Below are 20,189 nucleotides of genomic sequence, written 5' to 3'. Positions count from 1 at the left end.
CTTTGTTCCCTCAAACATCTCCTCGAGCATCAGAATCTCTTTCTCTTACTCTAGGGAATCAAACTTGCTTAGCCCTTTTCTCGTCATCTATTCGTTTGCCTAGAGTGCTCGCTAGCAATGGGCCGCAATTTGCCGTTATCTTTCATCTCAATAATGTTCCTCAAGAACTTGGCACTGGTTTTTCCCATTAGTCTGATGCGGGCCTAGGCCGTGTAATCCGGTAGAATTGGGTGCCCGCCCGTCTAGCTGTATGTGCTATAAGGGCCAATTTAGTTATAACGAGAGCGAGTCGCGTCCATCTCAGTTTTGAAGGCATTTCCTGTTCGGAAGGCTTCTAACTGAAATTTGGTCTTTCATCGTTCATCCCTTCCGTACAACTTTGATGCCACTGTCTTTGCCATTGAACGGGATTTTCCCACCCAAGGCCTCCATCTCCTCCAAGCTCATATCCTCGAATGCTTTCTGAGGAGCATCTGTAGTGCTCTGATTAGTGCTCTCTGTGGCAGGCGTAGCAAGTTGGGCACTCGGCTGAGGGGCTACCACGGCCTCTGCCTCTGCCTTCCAAGCTTTCTGTTCCATTTCATCGAACTCTTCCCGCCTATCGAGCCATCTTTCTTGCACGTCTCGAGCCTCCATTGTAACCCCGCCCTCTCGCATTGCAACCTGCCAGACAGAGTCGTTTGCGCCTTCAGAGGCGCCGAATGCGTAGCCGCCGGCGCGATCAATGGCATGTAAGAGTGTTATCATAGACGTTTTATCCTCCACAGCGAGCGTGTGGAAGGACAGAAGGCCAAAGTTTTCGATCAGTTCGCAGATAGCCGAGTTAAGGGCAGAAAACTTCGACTTAGGTTTCGGAGGTTCATCTTCATCATAGTCTTCCTCGTTTTCGTCCTCCTTCGGAGGTGGAGACGGCTTTCCACCAAAGCGATTGCCTTGTTCAGCTTCGAGATGCGGTAGTAGGTACTCCAGACCCTGTACTTCGGTGTAATAATCCAGGTTGAACGGAAGGTCCGGGTAGTTGCGCAGATTGTCAATCTTCGTCAGGACGTTGAGGTGCGGTAAATCCATTTGCAGCATGCTGCGTAGCGCTAGTAGCAGCGCGGAAATATATAGTGATGGCTGGGACAGTGCGAACGAGTCGGTAAGATGTAAAACTACGAGCTGTAAAAAAGTACATCAGCATTGCTCGAATGCAGACAGTTGGGTAGGTTGGCGGACTCTGTACCCAAGTTTCTGGAGGCGGAAGAAGACGTTGCGTAGGGAAGAATGGTGTGTGAAGAGCTCGACCTGGCCGGGGCAATCAAAGAGAATGTAATCGTCTATTCGCAGGAACAGTCAATATGCATTCTGGAGCTTGCGGCGACAGAGCTCACCTCCGAGTTCTTTCAACCCCTCTTCCAGCCACTCCATATTGTGCTCGAGCTCTTCTAAAGCATATAACACGCCGCCGTTCGGCCCAAGCTCCTCTGCCTCCATGATTTCTTCCAGCGTCACAAGATCCCTTACATCGAGCGCAACCGGATAGGATGTTTGGTCGTTGGCGGGGTCAAGGTTGACAATAGAGCACTTGCGGCCGATAGCGCTCATGAACTGATGCATGCCATTGCAGTACGTGGATTTCCCGGACCCAGGGGGTCCTATTATGAGTTGTGCGAAAGGCATGGTGTTGGTGTGTTGTGGTGGGGAGCTTGGAGGCGCGTGAATGGAATGGAAATGCGCGGGCGCCGATCATGACGACCTAGTTTCTGCGCTATCCATAACAGACATCTCTCGACACTCCACCTCTACTCTGCAAGCTTTCATTTTCGCTGCGCAACCCCTCCAAAACATGAGCTCCAGTAAGTTACTCAGTTATACGTGTGGCCAAAGCCTCGGCTGACGTTGTCTACAGATCAGTTCGAGCTCGCGCAACCGCCCAGCGACGCCGTCTCTGCCGTCAAGTTTGCGCCGGATAGCTCCACGCGGTTGCTCGTCTCCTCCTGGGACAAGCATGTCTACCTCTACGATACACATTCACAGCCTGGTGGGGAGCTGATTCGCAAGGTTGAGCATCGTGCGCCTGTATTGGATGTCTGCTTCGGCAAGGATGACAACGAGGCCTTCAGCGCCGGGTTGGATTGGGACGTCAAGAGGTGAAACTCCCTTGCGCGAACTGAGGAAAGAGCAGAGCTAACGTGTCGCCTTGTAGGATTGACCTTGAAACCGGTGAAAGCTCAGTTCTGAGTTCTCATGATGCGGGAGTCAAGTCCGTCGTCTACGACCCCAACCACAAACTCCTTGTTTCTGCCTCGTGGGATTCTACGCTCCATATCCACTTTCCCGAAGACCCCACGCACCCTTTCAGTATTATCGACCTCCCAAACAAGCCGTTCTCCATGTCCGTCTCGAACAGCAAGCTCGTCGTCGCCATGGCTAACCGCACCGTGTACATTTACGAGCTTCAAGCATTGTCATTGATGGCGTCGCAGGCCACAGATGAACCTCCCAACAACAAACTCACTCTTGAGCCTTGGCAGAGGCGCGAGAGTTCGCTCAAGTTCATGACTCGTGCTGTTGCATGCATGCCCAATGATGACGGGTATGCCAGTAGCAGCATTGAGGGCCGTGTAGCCGTCGAATGGTTTGACCCCTCACAGGAATCACAGGCACGCAAGTATGCTTTTAAGTGTCACCGCCAAGTCATGGAAGGGGTCGATACTGTTTACCCTGTCAACGCGCTTGCTTTCCACCCACCATTTGGCACCTTTGCTTCTGGCGGCGGGGATGGCGTCGTCGCATTATGGGATGGTACTGCGAAGAGGAGGATAAGACAATATCAAAGATATTCGACAAGTGTGGCAGCTCTGTCCTTCTCCAAGGATGGAAAATACTTGGCTGTGGGCATCAGCCCGGGATTCGAGGATGGCCAGGAGGACATGCCAGAGGGCGCTGTCAAGGTTTTTGTAAGGGAATTGAGCGAGACTGAAGCTAAGGGCAAGAGCAAGTAAACTGTTTTAAGGCCATGGATTACCTAGGGAGTAAGGAGTTGGCGAAAAGGTCCTTGGCGGCATACCCATCCACATATTATGGCCTAAGGACTAGTTCGCACGGGTCTTACATGTTTTACGGTTGTATTTGCCGAATAGACTACCGGCATATATAGCTTAAGAAGTGTAATGGCCTTTGGGTTGTTTGCTTACTATCGGACGTCTCGCTGTTATCGGGATGATGGAAGAGCTAGTACTTTCTAAGTAGGTTCACGCGGGCAACCTAGCTATCTTTCCCCACACTACCCCATCGATGAGGCATCCAACGGGACATGGCGGCGACTTCACTCCAACGCCACGCCAATGGGAGTCTGGTGACCTTGATTCCGCTCGTACTCTACAACCATCGAGCAAGGGCCCGCCGCAGTCAACGTCAGCTGTAGGCCATAACGAGTAACGATTCCTAGCTGCAAGGCATTCTTGTCGGATCCTTCGAGAGGGGCAGCTGATCGCCTCAGGACGAAGTATAACTAGCAATCATGCCGCGCTTCCGTTTCTTAAGAACCCTCTTTCCCTCTCCATCTCCAACGAACCCCGCTCTCGGCGCTGCATACAACGCACAGCTACCTAAGCTGCAGCCGGCCTAGGCACTTGCTTGCTACGCTCCACTACGCACCCGTGCCAGGGAATTTGTCGGACTATCTCTGAGACCTTGTGACTTGCTTCTGCTTGCGAAAGCACGACAGTCTCACGCCGGGTGTAACCAGAACGGCATCGTCATCAAGCCGTCTATCTTACCTCGTTATCTGGTATACCAGATATCTAGGCCACTGACTATACCTGGCTCCTCATATCACTTTGCCAAGTTGAAGCACTGCTGACTGGCCGTTTATTGATGTCGGTTGATCTGCGTCAAGCATTCACTTCGTTGCGGTTTCCATCTCGCGTGGAAAGCGTCTCCAGATCTCAACTGTCGAAAAATCATACAGGAGATAGTGTCAGACCCGCGGAACATAGCTCGTGAATAGGCACAGATTGCAGAAGGTATCCGACAAAAACAGCTCTCGCCGAGAGCATCATTGGATCTCGTAGGGTTCCGACACAATAAAAGAGACTACCTCGAGCAGCATAACAACCTGCACTGGGTAGCATCGATGTTGCGGTCTCGAGACCAGGGTGCAATCGTCTCGTCCACCAACTTGCTAACATTGACTACAGGCTCTAGCAAACAACGACAACAACATCATCACCAGCTTGCTCAGCTTGACAGACATCTTCTCCTCACCAGCGCCTGCCGCACTCACCCTCTAGCATTCACGCTGGCAGGACCTCTGGATCCACTGATTTCCAAACGAACCGGCCGCACCCATATCAACCTGAGTAGTAGAAGAGGAAAGAGTAAACCGCAATCATGGCGAAAACCACGCTCGCACCTAGCGCTACTGCAGTCCGCGTCTTCGACGAGCCAAAGGCGGCCCTGAGCATGCCCATACGCAAAGACTCTGCCACCGACGAGCTCATCGAGACCCTCTCCAAGGCCGTCGACAGCACCATCGCGGCCGACAACAACGCCAACGCGCCTGTCACCGCGACTCCGAACGCTTCAGTCGATGCCGCCGCTGCCAACACGCCCGTCGTCGGCCACGGGACCCAGGTCCACGACCAGGTCCGCATCGTGCCGACATCCGAGTACAAGGCGGCGGCGTTCGCGCTGGCCGAGGCCTTTGCCGACGACGACGTCTCGCGCTACTTTGTCGACACGCCGGACAGGGCGCACTGGTCCGCGGAGCAGAAGTGGGACCTCCACCTCGCCATCATGGAGTACATGACGTACGCGCACTGTCTGAAGGGCCTAGTCACGACCATCGGGCCCGACTACGACGGCGTCGCGCTGTGGTGCGTAGCAGTAGCAAAGACCCGCAAACCAAGCGCCCCCTCCCCCCTCCTTCCCCTCAGACAGGCAGCTAGGTAGCTAACGCGCCATCCCCGCACTCAGGATGCCCCCTGGCAACAACGTCGACGACCTGCTCACCGTCCTCCGCAGCGGCATGTGGCGGCTGCGCTACCGGCTCAGCGCCGAGGGCAAGAAGCGCTTCTTCGACGAGTTCCTGCCGCTGCTGCACGACACCAAGGCGGCCGTGCTGGGCGCCCGCGACGCCGCCTCCTGGTACCTCGTGTACATTGGCACGCGGCCCGGCGCGCGGGGCAAGGGCTACTGCCGCCGCCTCATCGAGCACATCACCCGCGTCGCTGACGCCGAGCGCCGCGCTACCTACCTCGAGAGCTCCAATGAGCGCAATGTCCAGATCTATCGCCGCTTGGGCTTCGCTGAAGAGAAGCGCATGTATTTGCAGCGTGAGAGGCGCGTCGTTGCGCTTGATGTTATGGTCAGGGAGCCTGAGGTCAGAGAGTAGGTAGGGTTGGAGGAAGTGGTGGGTTGTGAATGGGTGCTTTCAATGCTTTTGCCAACTCGATCCTGGGTTTGGTTTTACTTTCTTCGGGAGTGGCGGTATTCAACATACGCGCCTATTGGTTTCCCCTTTTCCGACTTTTTCGGTATAAGCCGACTCTCTTCACTCATTCGGTTCTGTTATTTGCTTAGGTAGCATATCGACCAATTCAACACTTTGCACCTCAATTGCATCAATCTTAGAGACAAAGACAAAGAGTGATAGACAAGTGCTTAACAACAATAGATAGAGCCGTGACTCGTCCTCGTAATTCTTTATACATCGCTAAAAACGAATTCCTTACACATATACACACGTACGTCAATCATCCATTGCCGCCAAACCCACCTCCTCCGCCAAAGCCAAACACCGACAGCACTACCAAGCCCACAAACACGGCGCCCGCAGCAGCGCCCTGCAGCGCAACCGTGGTCACGTCGACGCGGCGCACCGAGACGGCGCGCTCGCTGAACAGGTCGCGCGCATAGCGCTTGCAGTCGTCGGCGAAATACTCGATGCGCTCGCGCGGCGACGCGGGGGCGGGCCGCGGCGGGGCCGGCGGAAACGCGAGGCCGGAAGAGGGCTTGGGCGCGTAATCGGCGTCAGGAGCAGGGGAGGCAGGGGCAGGAGCAGGGAGAGGGATGCTGGGCTCGGGGCCCGAGAGGTCGGCCGTGACGAGGTTTTCCGCAGCGGTGGTGCCCTCGGGCTCGCCGGCTGGTGGTTGTGCTGCCGCTGCCGCCGCTGCCGTTGCCGTTGCTTCTTCGAGAGGGACGCCGGCCGGTTCGACCACGCTGTCGATCGCGCTCTCGATGGCGGGTTCAGAGGGCTCGCCTTCGCGTTCCGCTGGGCCGGGTTGCGCCGACTCGTCGGCCGTGCAGACGGGCTCAGAGGGCACGTCGACAGGGGCAATCTCCGCCGGCGCGGCGGCTGCCACGCCCGCTGGCACTGTCGCAGCCGATGGCGTCATGGTCCTTTCGTCCAGCACGGTCTTGATCTCCTTGACTAGCCTCCGTCTGCGCCAGGGCTCGAAGACGACCAGTTGGCTCAGCAGAAGCAGGATGTTGACGCCCATCAGGCCGAATGTAACCCAAGTGCTGTTCCGTCGGATCGTGTCGCTCCAGATTTGCTCCTCGTGGTATTGGTCCCTTTCGCGCTTCTCGAGCTGGGCGCGGGCCTCTTCGAGCGCGCGCTCAGCCGATTCAACCTTGTCCTTGGCTTGCCTTACAGCTTGCTCGTTCAGGTGTTCCGATCGTATCAATGCCATGTAGCGTTCCAAGTCTGCCGCGGACCATGAGTGTTTCCGTTCGAGGAGTCCGACGACTTCTTTCTGGGAGGACGTTTGTTGCGAGATTGCCGATTCTACCTGTAACTTGGCCTCTTCGACGAGGGCGCGGCGAGCCTTGACAAGAAGTTCTGTCTGATAGTTAGATTTACCAATTCCTTTTGCGCCAATCACGGCTTTCAATGCCTGAGGAGATAAAGCTTGCCTTGTTGGTGAATCTCTCGCTTCAGCGACTCAATGCCAGAGTAATCCGTTCCGGTGTAATTGTTAACCTTTTGACCTGCTGCCAGAAGCTTAGGCAGAACCTCATCCACCTTTGCAGATACGCGCTTGTATATCTCCCATCTCAAGCCTTGCCTGTGCGAGGGGAGCTTCTCGTTGGGGACATGATTGACGGTAGGTTCTGGCTGAGACTTAAGGGGCTGAGGTTGAGCCGGCGACTGCTCCGAGGACGGCGGTGGAGGCAACGAGATTGAAGACGGAAGCTCGGATTCAGGAGAAGGGGGCGGCGATGGTGGTTCCTGGGCCGTTGGCTCGGAGGCACGCTTTGCGGCATCTTCAATTGCGGGAGTTTGAGGGTCGGGAGACGGGTATGACTTGTCAGGATCGGAGGCATCGAGCCGGCCCTTGAGAGAGCGCACGGTAGAGGACCATTGGCGGATAGCTAAGGAGATATAAGGAGATTCATTCTGCGACGGCCTCTTATACCTTGGCGACAGGGAAGCGGAGAAGGCGCGGAAGTGGCATTGGCTGGTGACAGGGCGGGCGGCAAAGGTCAGGGCGGCGTGTTCGGTGAGCAGGCGGGAGGCATGCTGGATCACCGGTCGCATGTCTTCATCAGTTGTCGTCCTGGGGGCTGCAAGGAGGAGATAGCAGCGGCAGCAGCAGCAGGTCGCGGAGCTCTCTCTTCGCTGGCATCGGCCTCGGCGGCTTCGGCGTTAAAGCCTCCGGGTTGCGCCGCGGCCGCGGGATGCGGGCAGGTGGGTGTGACATGTTTAAGTCGTGGCCGCCTTGTGGTATCCCGAAACCCGATGCGATCAGAGCGACATCTCTACAGGGAGTGCCCTCCAGTTGCTAGTTGCTGGCCGACAGGGCTGTTCCTGGCGGCCGCAGTGCTAGCCTATGGGAGCCCCCACGTTGACGTCCCGCCAAGTGCCCGGTAATCGGGCAGGTGGCATGTTAGTCATGCTCCCGTTGACCCTTTTTTACCTACGAGTACTCCCAGTCGCCCACTTCTTACGCCTCCCGGTTTTTTCCTCTAATCGCCCATCATGTCTGCCGCTGACCTCCCCGCCATGAAGACGAACCCCACGTTCATCTTCTTTTCCGACTTTGACGGAACCATCACTCAAAAAGACAGTACGTATCATCTCATACTTCATCTCTCGTGATGCTCATATGACTCTTTTCTTTTCTTTTTCGCCGTCATTCTGCTTTAAACTACTCCGTGTCGAATGCTGAGCCATTCCAGGCAATGATTTCATGGTGCGTGATTGAATCAAGTTTGTTCCATATGCTGGATGTTGATTTTGCAAAGACCGACACCATTGGTTTCGGCTATGACCTCAGGCGTAAGGGGAACATGGACACCCTTGAGGGCAAGACGACCTTCAGGGACTCCTTCAAGGAAATGATGGACAGTGTCAAGAAGCCCTACAATGAGTGCATCCAGTACCTTGTCGACAACATCAAGTTGGACCCTTACTTCAACGTATTCTTCAAGTGGGCCCTTGAAAACAACGTGCCTGTTGTCGTCCTGTCGTCCGGCATGGAGCCCATCATCAAGGCCCTGCTGGCGCACCTTGTTGGTCCTGATGCGGAGAAGATCCAGGTTGTGGCCAACAACGTCCGTGCCAGGCCTGGAAAGACCATCAACGACGAGGGCGGCTGGGAGCTTGTTTACCACGACGACAGCGGCTTCGGGCACGACAAGTCCCTGACCCTCCGCCCTTACGCCCAACTGCCGGAGGGCCAGCGCCCGACCATGTTCTACGCTGGTGACGGTGTTTCCGACTTGTCCGCCGCTCGTGAGACTGGTTAGTCTGTCTCATCCCATGTCCAATCACGGTTACTTACATTGCGGCCTTACAACTAGATTTGCTTTTTGCCAAGAAGGGTCATGACCTGATCTCGTACTGCGTGCGCGAGGAGATCCCCTTTACTGTCTTTGAGGACTGGAAGACGATCCTGGACAACTGCAAGGAGATTGTGTAAGTTGAATTTATAGATTTTGAGGGGGGGAAGGAGAAGAAAACGAAGCTGACAGACGGCAGGGAGGGCAAGAAGACGGTGCAGCAGGCGGCAAAGGAGGGCCACGAGCTCTACAAGGCGGGTGAGTCTGGCGTGACGAAATAGATGCCCAAGGGGGCGCGGGGATGGAGGTTTGGGCACGGGTAGATGGAGTCTAGACATCTAGAGGGCGGGATAGACATAGTTCGGGTAGAAGAAAAAAACGACATATCTCAAAATCACATGATAGACCGGATGCCGGGCGCGTGGTAGTTAGTGTGTATGTACGAGTAGCAGTTAGGATGTAATGTAGGCAGGAGGTAGGTAGGTAGGCATCGGGCTGTCGTGCAGCATGCAGGGACTTGCTCTCGTTGCCAACGCATCAGCTTGCCGTCCGCAAAGCCAACAAAGCCCCCCCCCCCCCCCCCCCTGCAGGGACTTGCTCTCGTTGCCAACGCATCAGCTTGCCGTCCGCAAAGCCAACAAAGCCCCCCCCCCCCCCTCTCTCTTCCTCTTCCCGCCGTGTGCCGTCCTCTAGGCTTGACTCCTGCTCGCTGCGGCTCTCCATACGATTGTCGAGACGACGGGCGCGCGATCGATCGGCGTGCGACCTAGCGACCAGACCCTGCTCCTCCGCATTTGATCGAGGGGGATTGCCCCTCGCCGCGGTCTTTAGAGCGGAAATAACCCACGCGCTGTTCACCCTCCAGCCCACGCCCATTCAACTCTCTCAACGTCGCGCCAGCTGGTCAATTGGCTTCTCTCTCGAACCATTCCTCCATCACCCCTCACCGCTCCCACATCGAACTCACCATGGAGACTATCGACCCCACCACCGGGCGCCCCCTCCCGCCCGACGCCATCCAGCGCATCCTCTACATTGCGCGCAAAGTCCACATCTACCAGATCCCGCCCGCCACCACGACCAAGGGCTACAACGCCGCGTCCTGGACCGCCAACGACAACGCCAACCTCATCTTCACCGCCCGCCTCCGCCTGCTCGAGACGGCCGTGCCGAACCGGCACGACGGCGACGGCGACGACCAGCCCTCGGAGACGGTGACGACGAGCCTGCTGCTCGAGGACCCCAGCACGGGCGACCTCTTCGCCGCCGCGCCCTACACCAGCCCGGCCGTGGTCGAGCAGGCGCTCGACAGCAGCCGCTTCTTCGCCGTGCGCGTCGTCGGCGAGGGCGGGCGCAAGGCGACGCTGGGCGTGGGCTTCGAGGAGCGCTCCGACGCCGTCGACTTCAGCATAGCGCTGCAGGACTCGCGCAAGGTGCTGGGCTTCGAGCCGACGGCGGGCGGGCCGGGCAAGCTCGCCGGCGCCAAGGGCTCCTCCGCCGCCGCGGCCAAGGAGGACGAGAAGCGCGACTTTAGCTTGAAGGAGGGCGAGACCATCACCGTCAATATTGGCGGCCGTGGCCGCAGGCGCCAGAACGATGCCCCGCCTGCCCAGCAGGACGCCCAGGCTGCCCTCTTCTCGATAGGTCCCCCGCCCTCGGCCGGCAAGAACAACGGCGGCGCTGTGCCTTTCTTGCCGCCCCCGCCCACGGCGTCAGAAGTCAAGGCTGAGCGCAGGCGGAGCAAGGGCCTGCCGCTGCACGGCCAGGTGCAGCCACGACAAGCGGGACCCACGGCGCAGGAGTTGGGCTTCGATGACGGCGAGTTCGGCGAGTTTCAGTAGGGGCAAGGGGGGGAAGGCTTTCAAAAAAAGGAAGGGAGGCCTGAGAATTGGTACGAAACTGGGGTTCTTTCTTTGATGGCCACATTTGCATCAACTGGCTTGGTGTGGAAGGAAATAATGGTAGAGAGATATGTTGAGCCAGTTTCCGTGGTCTTTCCATTTCTGCATGTCTGATGGCGTTGGGGGGTTCAGCGTTTCAGCGTTTTCAGCTTGCTGCGTAGGCAGGTAGCTTTTGGCCCGTTCAACGGTGGCTGGTAGATGTTAAGGTATGCTACTTGATGTCTGATCCTACATCTCGCATCCGGCTCAGCCATCGGACGTATTACATTAAGTGCACTGCTGCTAAAACTTCCTTCCTTGACGCAGTCTGGTAAATAGTAAAGCCACTCGAAACATTCGCCTTTAAAAAAGCACAACAAATAGACTATTATTATTGCTTTCGCATTTTTCATTGCTCATGAGACTTTTCGTATCGCATCTGGTTGACTTTAGGCCGTGAGGCCGTTCCACTCGTTGTAGAGATCGTTGACATCGTGAATGAGGTCGTCGGCATTGGAGCGGTCGTTGTCACAGTCCTTCCACTCCCCTCCATCGCGGACGCACCTCACCTTGTCATTCAAGCGCACCGTGCAGCTGATGGTCGCGTTGAGATCCATACTCCGCTGGAAGCTGGCCTGCAGCAGGTCAAGCACGTAGCCGCCATCGTCACGGCTCAAGCAGCCGTTCAGCTTGCTGAAGTCGATGCCGTACTCGAGGGCGCAGTCGTGGACGAGGTACTCCTTGGGGATCTCCTTGTAGCGGCGCGTCAGGCACATGGTGAAGCCCAGGTATATCTTGGGGTCCGGGTACTGGTCGGCGGCGCACAGCTCGATCATGTTGCCCAGACACTCGGTCTGGCCGTGCTTGCACTCGACGCCGTCGTCGTGGTCGGTCGGCTTGCCGATGTACGACAGCTTGAAGTCGATGCGGTCGCTGACCTCGGCCATGGTGGGCAGGACAAAGGTCGAGAGGCAGTCGAGCGCGTCCGGGCACTTGGACCTGAGGCGGGGGCGGTCAGCAAGGTATGCACTTTGGTAAACAAGCCGGGTAGCAAGCAGGCGGTAGGGCCAACGAACATGATGTGCGCCTCGAGCGGGACCTTTTTGACCAGAGCTGCGGGCGGATCAGGGGAGGCGACATGACTGCAGTGGCGTCGGAAGGAGAGGATGGGCCGCGTCTGGTGGGGAAGCGGGCGGCCGAAGAGGAGGAAGAGGACGAGGGTGGTGAGGGCGGCGGCGCGGAAGAAGAGCCAGGCGGTGGAGCGGCGAGGAAGCTGTTCGTCGTCGTCCTCCTCCTTTCTGGGGACGTGGGGCAGGGGTAGCTTGTCTTGGATCATGACGGGCGGTAGGTAGTGTCTGTCTGTCTGTCTGGGGTCAGTCTGGAGAAAGACCTAATGATGCATGGAAATGGGCACCGTTCGGCGGGAGGTCGGGTTGTCGGGGCCGGGCTGACGGCGGGCAGGGATTGGAACATGGAAGGTACCTACGCACCTACGCAAGACGCATAAAGTCCCGCTAGGTACAACGCCGCGATGACACCTAGATGGATGCCCGCAGTCGTCCAGCGTGCTGTGAGCGACTGTCACTATTTCCCACCCCTTTCGTGTCGCTCGCGAGGAGTTCAATTACCTGATCCGATCTCACCTTGTTCATATCATCGGCAAACTATGGTGCCTTTATCTTGACCTGCTTTCCTTCGCCCCTGTCGGCCGTTCGACTTTGCTTCCTTTTTCCTGTGCCCCAGCAGCAATGGCCCAACACCCCGCCCTGCTGCAGCCCTTGACCCGCTGTATCAACGAGAGAGACTTGCAGAGCCTAGCCGTGGCCTTTGCCGAAACCTTCCACGGCCTCGCCCGATCGTCGCCTGAGCACTTTCTAGCCACCCCCGTGACCGCCGTGCCCACCGGCGAGGAGAGAGGCAACTTTTTGGCCATCGATGTCGGCGGGACCAACCTGCGCGTTGCTTTCGTGGAGCTGCTGGGGAACCACGACTCGAGCTTGCCCCGCAATGACCGTCCAGAGGATCTGCCCAAGATTCGACGGTCGTACGAGAAGGCATGGCCCATCGAAGACCACCTGAAGATGGACCAGGCTGAGGATCTGTTTGCCTGGATTGGAGACTGTATAGCGGGCGTCATAACAGACGCTCTGCCTGCCCGCGATCTCGGAGACGAGATACCGTTGGGCATCACTTTCAGCTTTCCCATGACGTACGTTTGTTCTTCCCTATCTCCATCTTGGCGCTACATATCTCGCCGGTTCTGGAGGCGTGCAAAGCTGAAACTGATGACAACTCGCAAGGCAAACTTCCATCTCCGAGGCTACACTAATGCCAATGGGCAAAGGATTCGGCATTACCTCCGACCTCAACCTAAGGAAGATGCTGCTGGCCGGGTATGCGCGTCACTGCAGCCCAATCACGTCGAACGGCGTTCTACACCCCGGAGAAGCAAAAGGTTTGCCCAATGGGCATTCGGGGCCGTTGCCTAAGCTGCGGATAGCCGCTATCACGAACGACACAGTTGCCACGTACGCCTCTTTAGCTTATTCCGCCAAAGCGTCAAAAAAGAGCAGGGTTGCAATGGGTCTGGTAGTCGGCACTGGCACTAACGCAACCATACCGATGACTGCGAGCGCTCTCAGTGCTTCAAAACGCGAGTTCCTCAGCAGTCTTGGAGGTGCAGATTTGCAGGGCATGAATGTTGTTGTAAACACCGAGTGGTCTGTCCGTGGCACCGATGCTCCCTTAAAACAGCTCGGTATCCCAACCGTTTGGGACGCTGAATTGGATCGTGCCTGTGAAGCGCCAGGCTTCCAGCCAGTTGAGTATATGACGGCAGGCCGCTACATCGGCGAGCTTGTGCGCCTTGTGTTCGTCCATCACCTGTCATCCCAGGGCGTAGTCGGAAATTTACCTCCAGCTCTCCTCCAGAAGAACTCGATAACCACGAAATTCCTCGCAACGTCGGTGAGCTTGTCAGATGATGTACTTTTGAAGGAGCTGATTGCGCTGTTCCCGTCACCTTCCACCGGAAAGGAGTTTTCCTGGACCATGGACAAGGCGAGCACGCTTCGAGCGATAGCTGAGGCTGTACAAACTAGGTCGGCGGCGCTCATTGCAGCAATGATTGTAGGGTTACTTGCATGTGCGGGAGAAGTCCAACTTGACGGGTATGGGGGAGCATCGCCAAAGGGTAGGAGTGAACCGGCAGTTGCGGAGGATCTCATCGTGGCATATACCGGCGGAGTGATCTTGCAGTATCCTGGCTATCTCCAGACCTGTGAGAATTGGATAAATACCCTGATCAAGAACGGGTCGTCGAGAGCGACGAAGCGGGTTGTTTTAGGAGAGGCAAAGGATGGTGGCGTCATTGGAGCTGCGGTGCTGGCAGGTATGTTCTCCAGCCTACGTTGAATTATTGGAATTTTAGATCCTTCAAAGAATATAAGAGAAGAGATATTTCGGTACATACAAAAGAGCGCGCCAAGTTGCAAGGCACTGTGCTGCAAGGATGTCGCGTCTTGGTCGCGGAGACGGCGTCGCTAACATAACGAGAACAGCAAAACAGGCAAGAGGGATCAGCTGCCCACAATGTCCACGAGAAACAAGCACTACGTGTTGCGATCATTGTGTTGACAAAGCTAGTTTTGGTTACGCTGTTCAAAGATGGTTGTCGACCTCGCAGACTCCAGCGCATTGGCCACGAAGGTCAACAGCAAGTATCTATAATCGCCAAAAAGTCCATGGACCATACCCACAGGTATATAAGGCCGGGATGTCGTTCATTCAGCATGACCCCTGTGAATGATGCCTCCCTCCCTAACTGGTTTACTGGTGTACTGGTTCGCCGGTTCTGGTTTATCGGGATCTGGGTTGTATGGGTTATACCCAGATGAGTAAGTGTCACACTCCAGGCGCCATACTTTTTGTTGCAAGTTCGATTCCTGGCTGGGCCATTTCTTTTTTGTTTCTTTTTGGTATCTTATTACTACTCCCCCTTCACGTCACGGACAGGCATCTCCCCCCCCCTCAAAATATACCTCCGTCCATGTCAAGACTCCAGATACATGACATGCCATTGAACGTGCAAATCTATGCTCACACTAAGTAGCCGTGCTCCGCTGTGCAGTGCGGACAGACGCATAGATTCACCTAGGTTGTGTTAACACATGGAGGTAAACGCGGTGTCCACAACAGACAACAACTACGTCAGTGAGGGCGCATATTCATTCACTTCACAAATCGAACCTTCTACTACCTTCCATTTGCTCTACCCGAGCCTTGGCACACTACTATATAAGTTCCTCGCACCCCCAGCCCTTGAGTCCTCTTTTTTTCCCTTCAGCCCCTGCCGTTTTGACTTTGATTTACAGTAGGTTTGCACCGCTCCTCATCGCCACCGTCACCCTTCAATTTCCCCGGCACTCTTTTGATGTTGCCTTTCTCACTTGATATCCAACCTCACTTCACCTTCATCCCTCACCCGCCCGTCAGCACCCTTCTTCGGCACTTTTCACTGACGTACCTATCCTCTCACAGCGACAACCTTGGTCCCCCCGATCAAGGGCCCATGCCTTCTGCTTGGGTGGTGGCGATACGGGGCTGTCGCCGCCTACAACTGCGATGTCTGTATCGAGACTCACTGAGTTGGCCTTCGGGTTGACAGCGTGGTCTCGTGATGGCAAGTTCAGGGCGCAATCCGTCGGTGGACGGTGGACAATCCTAGTCAGTGGGTTTACCCTCCCTAAGGACATTCTCCATGGGCCTCTACTTCTTGCTGCCTTGCTAAGTTCGCCTGTGGCAACGTCTTGATCTCAACGTCTTGGCGGAAAGTTGCGGCTGGTGAGCTGCATTACATTAGAGAGGGGTTGCTCCGCCTCCACTGCCAACGTCGGCTCCTTCTTCTCTATCGCTCTTCCTCTGGCCTCTCAAAACCGACTGGACACGTGATTTGTTCATGCGATCCGACGAGCGAGTAGGAGTCCCAGGTTCATAGGAAGTCGCAGAGCTGCACAAGGATTCCCGACACCCGACCTCACCTTTGACATCGAAGCTTACAGTCCCCACTTCGTTCTCCCTTCCGTACACCCTTTTCCCTTCTCGCTGTACCCCATTTTCCCATCCTGGGTGGACATGTCATTGGTCGCCGTTGGTTTCTGGGTCCAGCGAGCCCACCAGACACGCAGCACAGGTTGTGACCGGGACCACTACCACTCTACCGAGTTGCCCTTGGGATTCTCATCAGAGGTGCTGGGGCTGCAGCACAGGTTAGCTGACCGGATCACGACCCACTCTCCCGAGGGGCTCTGTAGCTACAGCACATTTTGGCTTTCGGGCTTTTGGGGTGCTGTGGCTACAGGGTCGAGTTACCTATTGGACTCCGGATTCTGTGGCTACAACACGGTTGGCTCTGGGGGTTCTTTCAAGCTTTGCATGTCGGGGTGCTGTGGTTACAGGATCGAGTTACCTGTTGGGCTCCCGGATCCTGTGGCTACAGCACGGTTTGGCTCTGGGGGCTTTTTCATGCTTGGCATGCTGGGGTGTTGTGGCTACAGGATCGAGTTACCTACTGGGCTCACTCACAACTATGCTTTGCATAGTAGAGGTGCTGTGTTGGATGGCCTTTGGAAGTTTCCAGCGAGTCGTTGGGGCAGGCGGTGCCTCTCGCTCGAAAATCGCCACTGGAAGCAACCTTAGGAGCAAAATTCGAAGTGCCCACAACATGGCAAGACCGGTTTCGGAGAGTTTGAAGAACTTGGGGGTTTTGGAGGATCTTCGAGGGTTAGTGGAGGATTGGGCATACTCTCCAAACCCCAGAGCCTGTTGGAGGAGCGCCTGGTGAATGGAACACCAGACCAAATCTCATCCAAAGCGGTTCTATCCCTCCGCATCCAGGTGTCTTTCAACAATTACCTGGTGAAAAAAGCGGATTACTTCTGGTAAGAGTTGCCGTAAGAAACTCGGTGGTGGTACGGGGGCCCTGGCTGCCTCAGCCTGCTTCTGAGTAGGCTCTATCAGGGGGGTATCCTACTTGGGGAATTTTTGGAACACACACAAGCCTTCGAGGCTTGCGAAGCGGTGCCTGTATTGTACTCCCTCAGGCACGCTTTGTAGAGGGGACTCTAGGGGCACTGTTCAAACTACTTACGACTATTACGACTATGACAATCACAATGACCTCGGCGATGACAACAATGACGATGGCGACTGCGATCACCTTTGACCCACCTCCACTACTACCTCCGCCACCATAACAGTCACCATGACCATCACAACCACCGCAACCACCAAGCCCAACACAAACGATCACGACAACCGCGCCAAACCGACCCCTGACAGTCGCGGCTGCTGTCACGCCAAAAGCCTGTGCACTGGGAGAGTGGGACCAAACAAAAGGAAGCGTGTAGCACTGGATTGCGGACGACGCTGGAAGCGACGGTGGCACAACCGGCTTGATGACGGCCCGTCGTCATCACTACGGCACGCCCGAAAGCCAGCCATCCGAACTGCCAGTCGACTCCTAGGTGCTAGCTTGCTAGCATCTCGTGATCCGGTGCATGGCGCTTAGCCTGGTGTAAAAGTAACCGTTTGCAGTACCTGGCTAGCTGGGCAGGCCCAGTAGGCAAGTGGGAAATCTCGCTCTCGAGACAGTCTTGCGTCGTGCTTTTGTTTCTTTGAGTCTGCTTTTTTCTTTTGTTATTTCTTTGGTCAGTGTCTGCGTTGGCTCAGCTAATCTGGGTAGGAACATGACGTTTGGTCGCTAGTGGTGGATGGTGGTTCATGCCTTTGGGGAATCGTATGAGAGAAGAGCGAAGCGATTCGTTCTGCCAGACTTCACTGACTACCTTGATTTAGGATGGCATTGTGGGATCGAGCTTGGATTGGTTGGCACTGAAGGCGTACTGTCCACACCCGCCAGTGCTCTCCTGGTGGAAGAATTGTCGATCTGTGTCGCATATGGAAAGCGGTTTTGCGTACAAAAGGTTCACAGATATGTCGCCGTGCTGTGGTACACTGACAACAGAACTATATGAAATAGTTTTTAACTAATTAACTTTCGTTACCGTCACGCAAGACTCACCACCTAGCGAGATTGCCATGCTTGTACTCAGTGAAAACAAAAACTATCTTTCAAATCCGTAGATTGTATACGCTCTGGGATCCTCTAAGATTCAGGTTATGTACCCTCGAAAGACAAGACGCTAAAAGTTTTATTAGCTATTTCACTCCACAGTGAATCAATCCTCTTTGACAGTGAAGTGCGAACTTTCTTTTGGACGGTTCAGTCATTAATTATATACCATCATTTCCACATGATTCTATGCTTTTGACCGCCAAATTCCACCTTTTCTTATCTATGTACACAGAACGCTTACTCGATCTTGATGCAGATCTTGCCAATGTGCTTCTGGTCCAGCATGTACTGGTAAGCATCCTTGGACTGCTCGAGCGAGAAGACCTGCTTGTCAACAACAGGGTGAATGTCGTTCGCCTGGATAGCGCGGTTCATGTCCTCGAACTGCTGGCGCGAGCCGACGAAAATGCCGCGAACGGTGCAGAGGTGGATGAGGGCATCGAGGTAGCTGGGCTCCTCCTCGCCCTGGCCGGCAATGAAGCCGATGATAGTGACGATGCCGTCGACGCCGATGCAGGCGAGCGACTGCTTCATCGTCTTGGGACCGCCGACCTCGACGACGAAGTTGAGGCCGCGCTCATCGGGCGTCAGCTTCTTGGCCGAAGAACCCCATGCGGGGTCCTCCTTGTAGTTGATGACGTGGTCGGCGCCCAGCTTCTTCAGGAACTCGGCCTTCTCCTTGGTGGAGGTGGTCGCGATGACCTTGGCGCCGGCAGCCTTGGCGAACTGGAGACGGTGTTAGAAGTGCGCGGGTTTGGTAACAATAGAGGGTCAAATTAGCCCACCTGCAGAGCGAAGATAGAGACACCGCCGGTTCCCTGAGTAAGGACGTAGTCACCCTGCTTCAGGGGGCGGCCCTCCAGGCCGTACAGCGCGTTCCAGGCAGTCAGGGCAGCGCAGCTCAGCGTCGAAGCCTCGAGCCAGTTGAGGTTAGCGGGAACAGCAACGAGGCCCTGCTCGTCGAAGGCGCCGTACTGGCGCAGGCAGCCGTCAAGGACGCCGCCCAGGCCCGTCTTGATCGAGTTGCCGTCCAGCGGGCCGGCAATGTGTGACTGGTTGAAGAGGGTAGCGACCTTGTCGCCCACCTTGAAGCGGGAGACACGCTCGCCGACGGCAACAACCTCGCCTGCACCGTCGGAGGTGGGGACCACGCCGTCGCGGACGGGGAACGGGTACATGCCCTGCGGGATGAGTTAGAAATTGCGCTGAATGGTAATTTTTGGCCTGGGCGTACCTTGGGGATGGCAAGGTCACGGAAGTTGAGCGAAGCAGCGTGAACTTGATCTCCGGGTCAGCATTCTGTTCAAAGTTCGTGGTGAATTGGGCGGGGCATACGCTTGACCAAGACGTCCTTGTCGCCGAGCTTGGGAACGGGAACCTTCTCTTGGTAGGTCAGGGAGTCAAGGCCGTTCTGGCCGTTGATGGTCCATTGCTTCATCTCGGTGGGAGCCATTGTTGATGGTGTAGTGGGGAAGAGGAAAGGATGGGTATCAAGAGTTTGGAAGAGTTTGATGGTGTAGAAAAGTCTAGCTGGACAAGAAGATGGGGACCTTTTATATTCACAGAAAGCAATACCGCGCAGAGACCCATTATTCAGCTGTAAGGCGGTGGTGAAGATGACGTAACGAGGGAAGGTGTTGGTGCTGCGGTTCCCATTTGGCACGTTCTCTACCTACTCCATCAACCATGCCGCATCTGGCATGAATCGTTCAATTGCCGCCATCACCTCTGTCTGACACCTCACCCAGACAGGGATTGCAGGGTCCGCGCTCGAGTGGATGGACTTCGAGGCCTTACTCCTAGAGCGCCATGTCTTAGAACAGTAGCCCTCCCGCTCCTCTGTCTTCTGCTTGCATTCTCGACCCATCCAAGCAGCGGCGCCCCGCCCTCCCGCTCCTTTGCCTTAGTAAGCTGCCTCTCTTGACCCGTTAGATCTGCGGTGCCCCGCCACCCCGCTCCCACAGCACCGTCCCGTCGGCGAACCCGATCAGTAATCACCATGTGATTGGTCAAAAGCTTTATATGGTCACGTGATACGTTCCTAATCCGGTACCCCGCCCATAATGCTCCTTACCCATGACCGTTCACTATCCTCTGAAACACCAACCGGACTCATCTCCGTAGCTGTTTTGTGGGGTCGAAACGTATAGAAACTTCGCGACTGATCTGCTCCACCGTCTCCTTTGAAAATTAACATGATTGCTAAACACCTCTGCAGCGATCTGCCCTTGTTGGTGTCAGTCTGCTTTCGAATGAAGCGTTGTAGCTGGCATAGAGAAACCTACAGTTCACTAAATCCATCCGGAGATTTCAAACTACCTCGAGAATGGTTTCTATCCGTCCCGTTTATAACGTTCCTCACCCCCAAGAGAGATTCACCGTCCGACGGGATAGAAAATGAT

At 55.8% G+C, this 20,189-nt stretch overlaps 11 protein-coding genes across 11 annotated transcripts; 6 read left to right on the top strand and 5 right to left on the bottom strand.

Moving 5' to 3' along the window:
- Window positions 1–7: 7 nt before the first annotated feature.
- K452DRAFT_267973 (uncharacterized protein) lies at window positions 8–1,680 on the bottom strand. The gene is made up of 3 exons (XM_033538869.1): window positions 1,374–1,680; window positions 1,219–1,319; window positions 8–1,161 (listed from the first exon to the last, which is right to left on the bottom strand). Exons 1-3 carry the CDS (start codon window positions 1,660–1,662, stop codon window positions 361–363), a joined length of 1,191 nt encoding a protein of 396 aa, XP_033399391.1. The 5' UTR covers window positions 1,663–1,680; the 3' UTR covers window positions 8–360.
- A 95-nt stretch (window positions 1,681–1,775) lies between these two features.
- K452DRAFT_267971 (uncharacterized protein) lies at window positions 1,776–3,267 on the top strand. The gene is made up of 3 exons (XM_033538868.1): window positions 1,776–1,838; window positions 1,892–2,132; window positions 2,189–3,267. Exons 1-3 carry the CDS (start codon window positions 1,829–1,831, stop codon window positions 2,985–2,987), a joined length of 1,050 nt encoding a protein of 349 aa, XP_033399390.1. The 5' UTR covers window positions 1,776–1,828; the 3' UTR covers window positions 2,988–3,267.
- A 633-nt stretch (window positions 3,268–3,900) lies between these two features.
- K452DRAFT_160893 (uncharacterized protein) lies at window positions 3,901–5,613 on the top strand. Its single transcript, XM_033535661.1, has 3 exons — window positions 3,901–4,010; window positions 4,185–4,862; window positions 4,963–5,613. Exons 2-3 carry the CDS (start codon window positions 4,378–4,380, stop codon window positions 5,378–5,380), a joined length of 903 nt encoding a protein of 300 aa, XP_033399389.1. The 5' UTR covers window positions 3,901–4,010; window positions 4,185–4,377; the 3' UTR covers window positions 5,381–5,613.
- On the bottom strand, window positions 5,589–7,977 carry K452DRAFT_317141 (uncharacterized protein). The gene is made up of 2 exons (XM_033544034.1): window positions 6,904–7,977; window positions 5,589–6,829 (listed from the first exon to the last, which is right to left on the bottom strand). Exons 1-2 carry the CDS (start codon window positions 7,526–7,528, stop codon window positions 5,742–5,744), a joined length of 1,713 nt encoding a protein of 570 aa, XP_033399388.1. The 5' UTR covers window positions 7,529–7,977; the 3' UTR covers window positions 5,589–5,741.
- K452DRAFT_285709 (uncharacterized protein) lies at window positions 7,943–9,138 on the top strand. Its single transcript, XM_033540155.1, has 5 exons — window positions 7,943–8,057; window positions 8,170–8,183; window positions 8,236–8,734; window positions 8,794–8,908; window positions 8,972–9,138. The coding sequence occupies exons 1-5, from the start codon at window positions 7,970–7,972 to the stop codon at window positions 9,051–9,053; spliced, it is 798 nt and encodes a 265-aa protein (XP_033399387.1). The 5' UTR covers window positions 7,943–7,969; the 3' UTR covers window positions 9,054–9,138.
- Window positions 9,139–9,740: 602 nt separating this feature from the next.
- On the top strand, window positions 9,741–10,613 carry K452DRAFT_357317 (uncharacterized protein; the record flags this gene model as incomplete). The annotated part of the gene is made up of 1 exon (XM_033546108.1): window positions 9,741–10,613. One exon carries the CDS (start codon window positions 9,741–9,743, stop codon window positions 10,611–10,613), a length of 873 nt encoding a protein of 290 aa, XP_033399386.1.
- Window positions 10,614–10,707: 94 nt separating this feature from the next.
- Window positions 10,708–11,201, bottom strand: K452DRAFT_160865 (uncharacterized protein). Its single transcript, XM_033535660.1, has one exon. The coding sequence runs from the start codon at window positions 11,063–11,065 to the stop codon at window positions 10,802–10,804; it is 264 nt and encodes an 87-aa protein (XP_033399385.1). The 5' UTR covers window positions 11,066–11,201; the 3' UTR covers window positions 10,708–10,801.
- On the bottom strand, window positions 11,102–11,988 carry K452DRAFT_224161 (uncharacterized protein; the record flags this gene model as incomplete). Its single annotated transcript, XM_033536677.1, has 2 exons — window positions 11,102–11,651; window positions 11,729–11,988. 2 exons carry the CDS (start codon window positions 11,986–11,988, stop codon window positions 11,102–11,104), a joined length of 810 nt encoding a protein of 269 aa, XP_033399384.1.
- Window positions 11,989–12,273: 285 nt separating this feature from the next.
- Window positions 12,274–14,120, top strand: K452DRAFT_357315 (uncharacterized protein). The gene is made up of 2 exons (XM_033546107.1): window positions 12,274–12,861; window positions 12,953–14,120. Exons 1-2 carry the CDS (start codon window positions 12,401–12,403, stop codon window positions 14,064–14,066), a joined length of 1,575 nt encoding a protein of 524 aa, XP_033399383.1. The 5' UTR covers window positions 12,274–12,400; the 3' UTR covers window positions 14,067–14,120.
- A 1,900-nt stretch (window positions 14,121–16,020) lies between these two features.
- K452DRAFT_285702 (uncharacterized protein) lies at window positions 16,021–16,810 on the top strand. The gene has a single exon (XM_033540154.1). The coding sequence runs from the start codon at window positions 16,240–16,242 to the stop codon at window positions 16,492–16,494; it is 255 nt and encodes an 84-aa protein (XP_033399382.1). The 5' UTR covers window positions 16,021–16,239; the 3' UTR covers window positions 16,495–16,810.
- A 906-nt stretch (window positions 16,811–17,716) lies between these two features.
- Window positions 17,717–19,303, bottom strand: K452DRAFT_267952 (uncharacterized protein). The gene is made up of 4 exons (XM_033538867.1): window positions 19,123–19,303; window positions 19,022–19,065; window positions 18,573–18,968; window positions 17,717–18,513 (listed from the first exon to the last, which is right to left on the bottom strand). Exons 1-4 carry the CDS (start codon window positions 19,238–19,240, stop codon window positions 18,025–18,027), a joined length of 1,047 nt encoding a protein of 348 aa, XP_033399381.1. The 5' UTR covers window positions 19,241–19,303; the 3' UTR covers window positions 17,717–18,024.
- Window positions 19,304–20,189: the final 886 nt, after the last annotated feature.

This window comes from Aplosporella prunicola (assembly GCF_010093885.1).
Source record: "Aplosporella prunicola CBS 121167 unplaced genomic scaffold K452scaffold_8, whole genome shotgun sequence".
Classification (NCBI taxonomy): Eukaryota; Fungi; Ascomycota; class Dothideomycetes; order Botryosphaeriales; family Aplosporellaceae; genus Aplosporella; species Aplosporella prunicola.
This window is presented reverse-complemented; position numbering and strand designations above follow the sequence as displayed.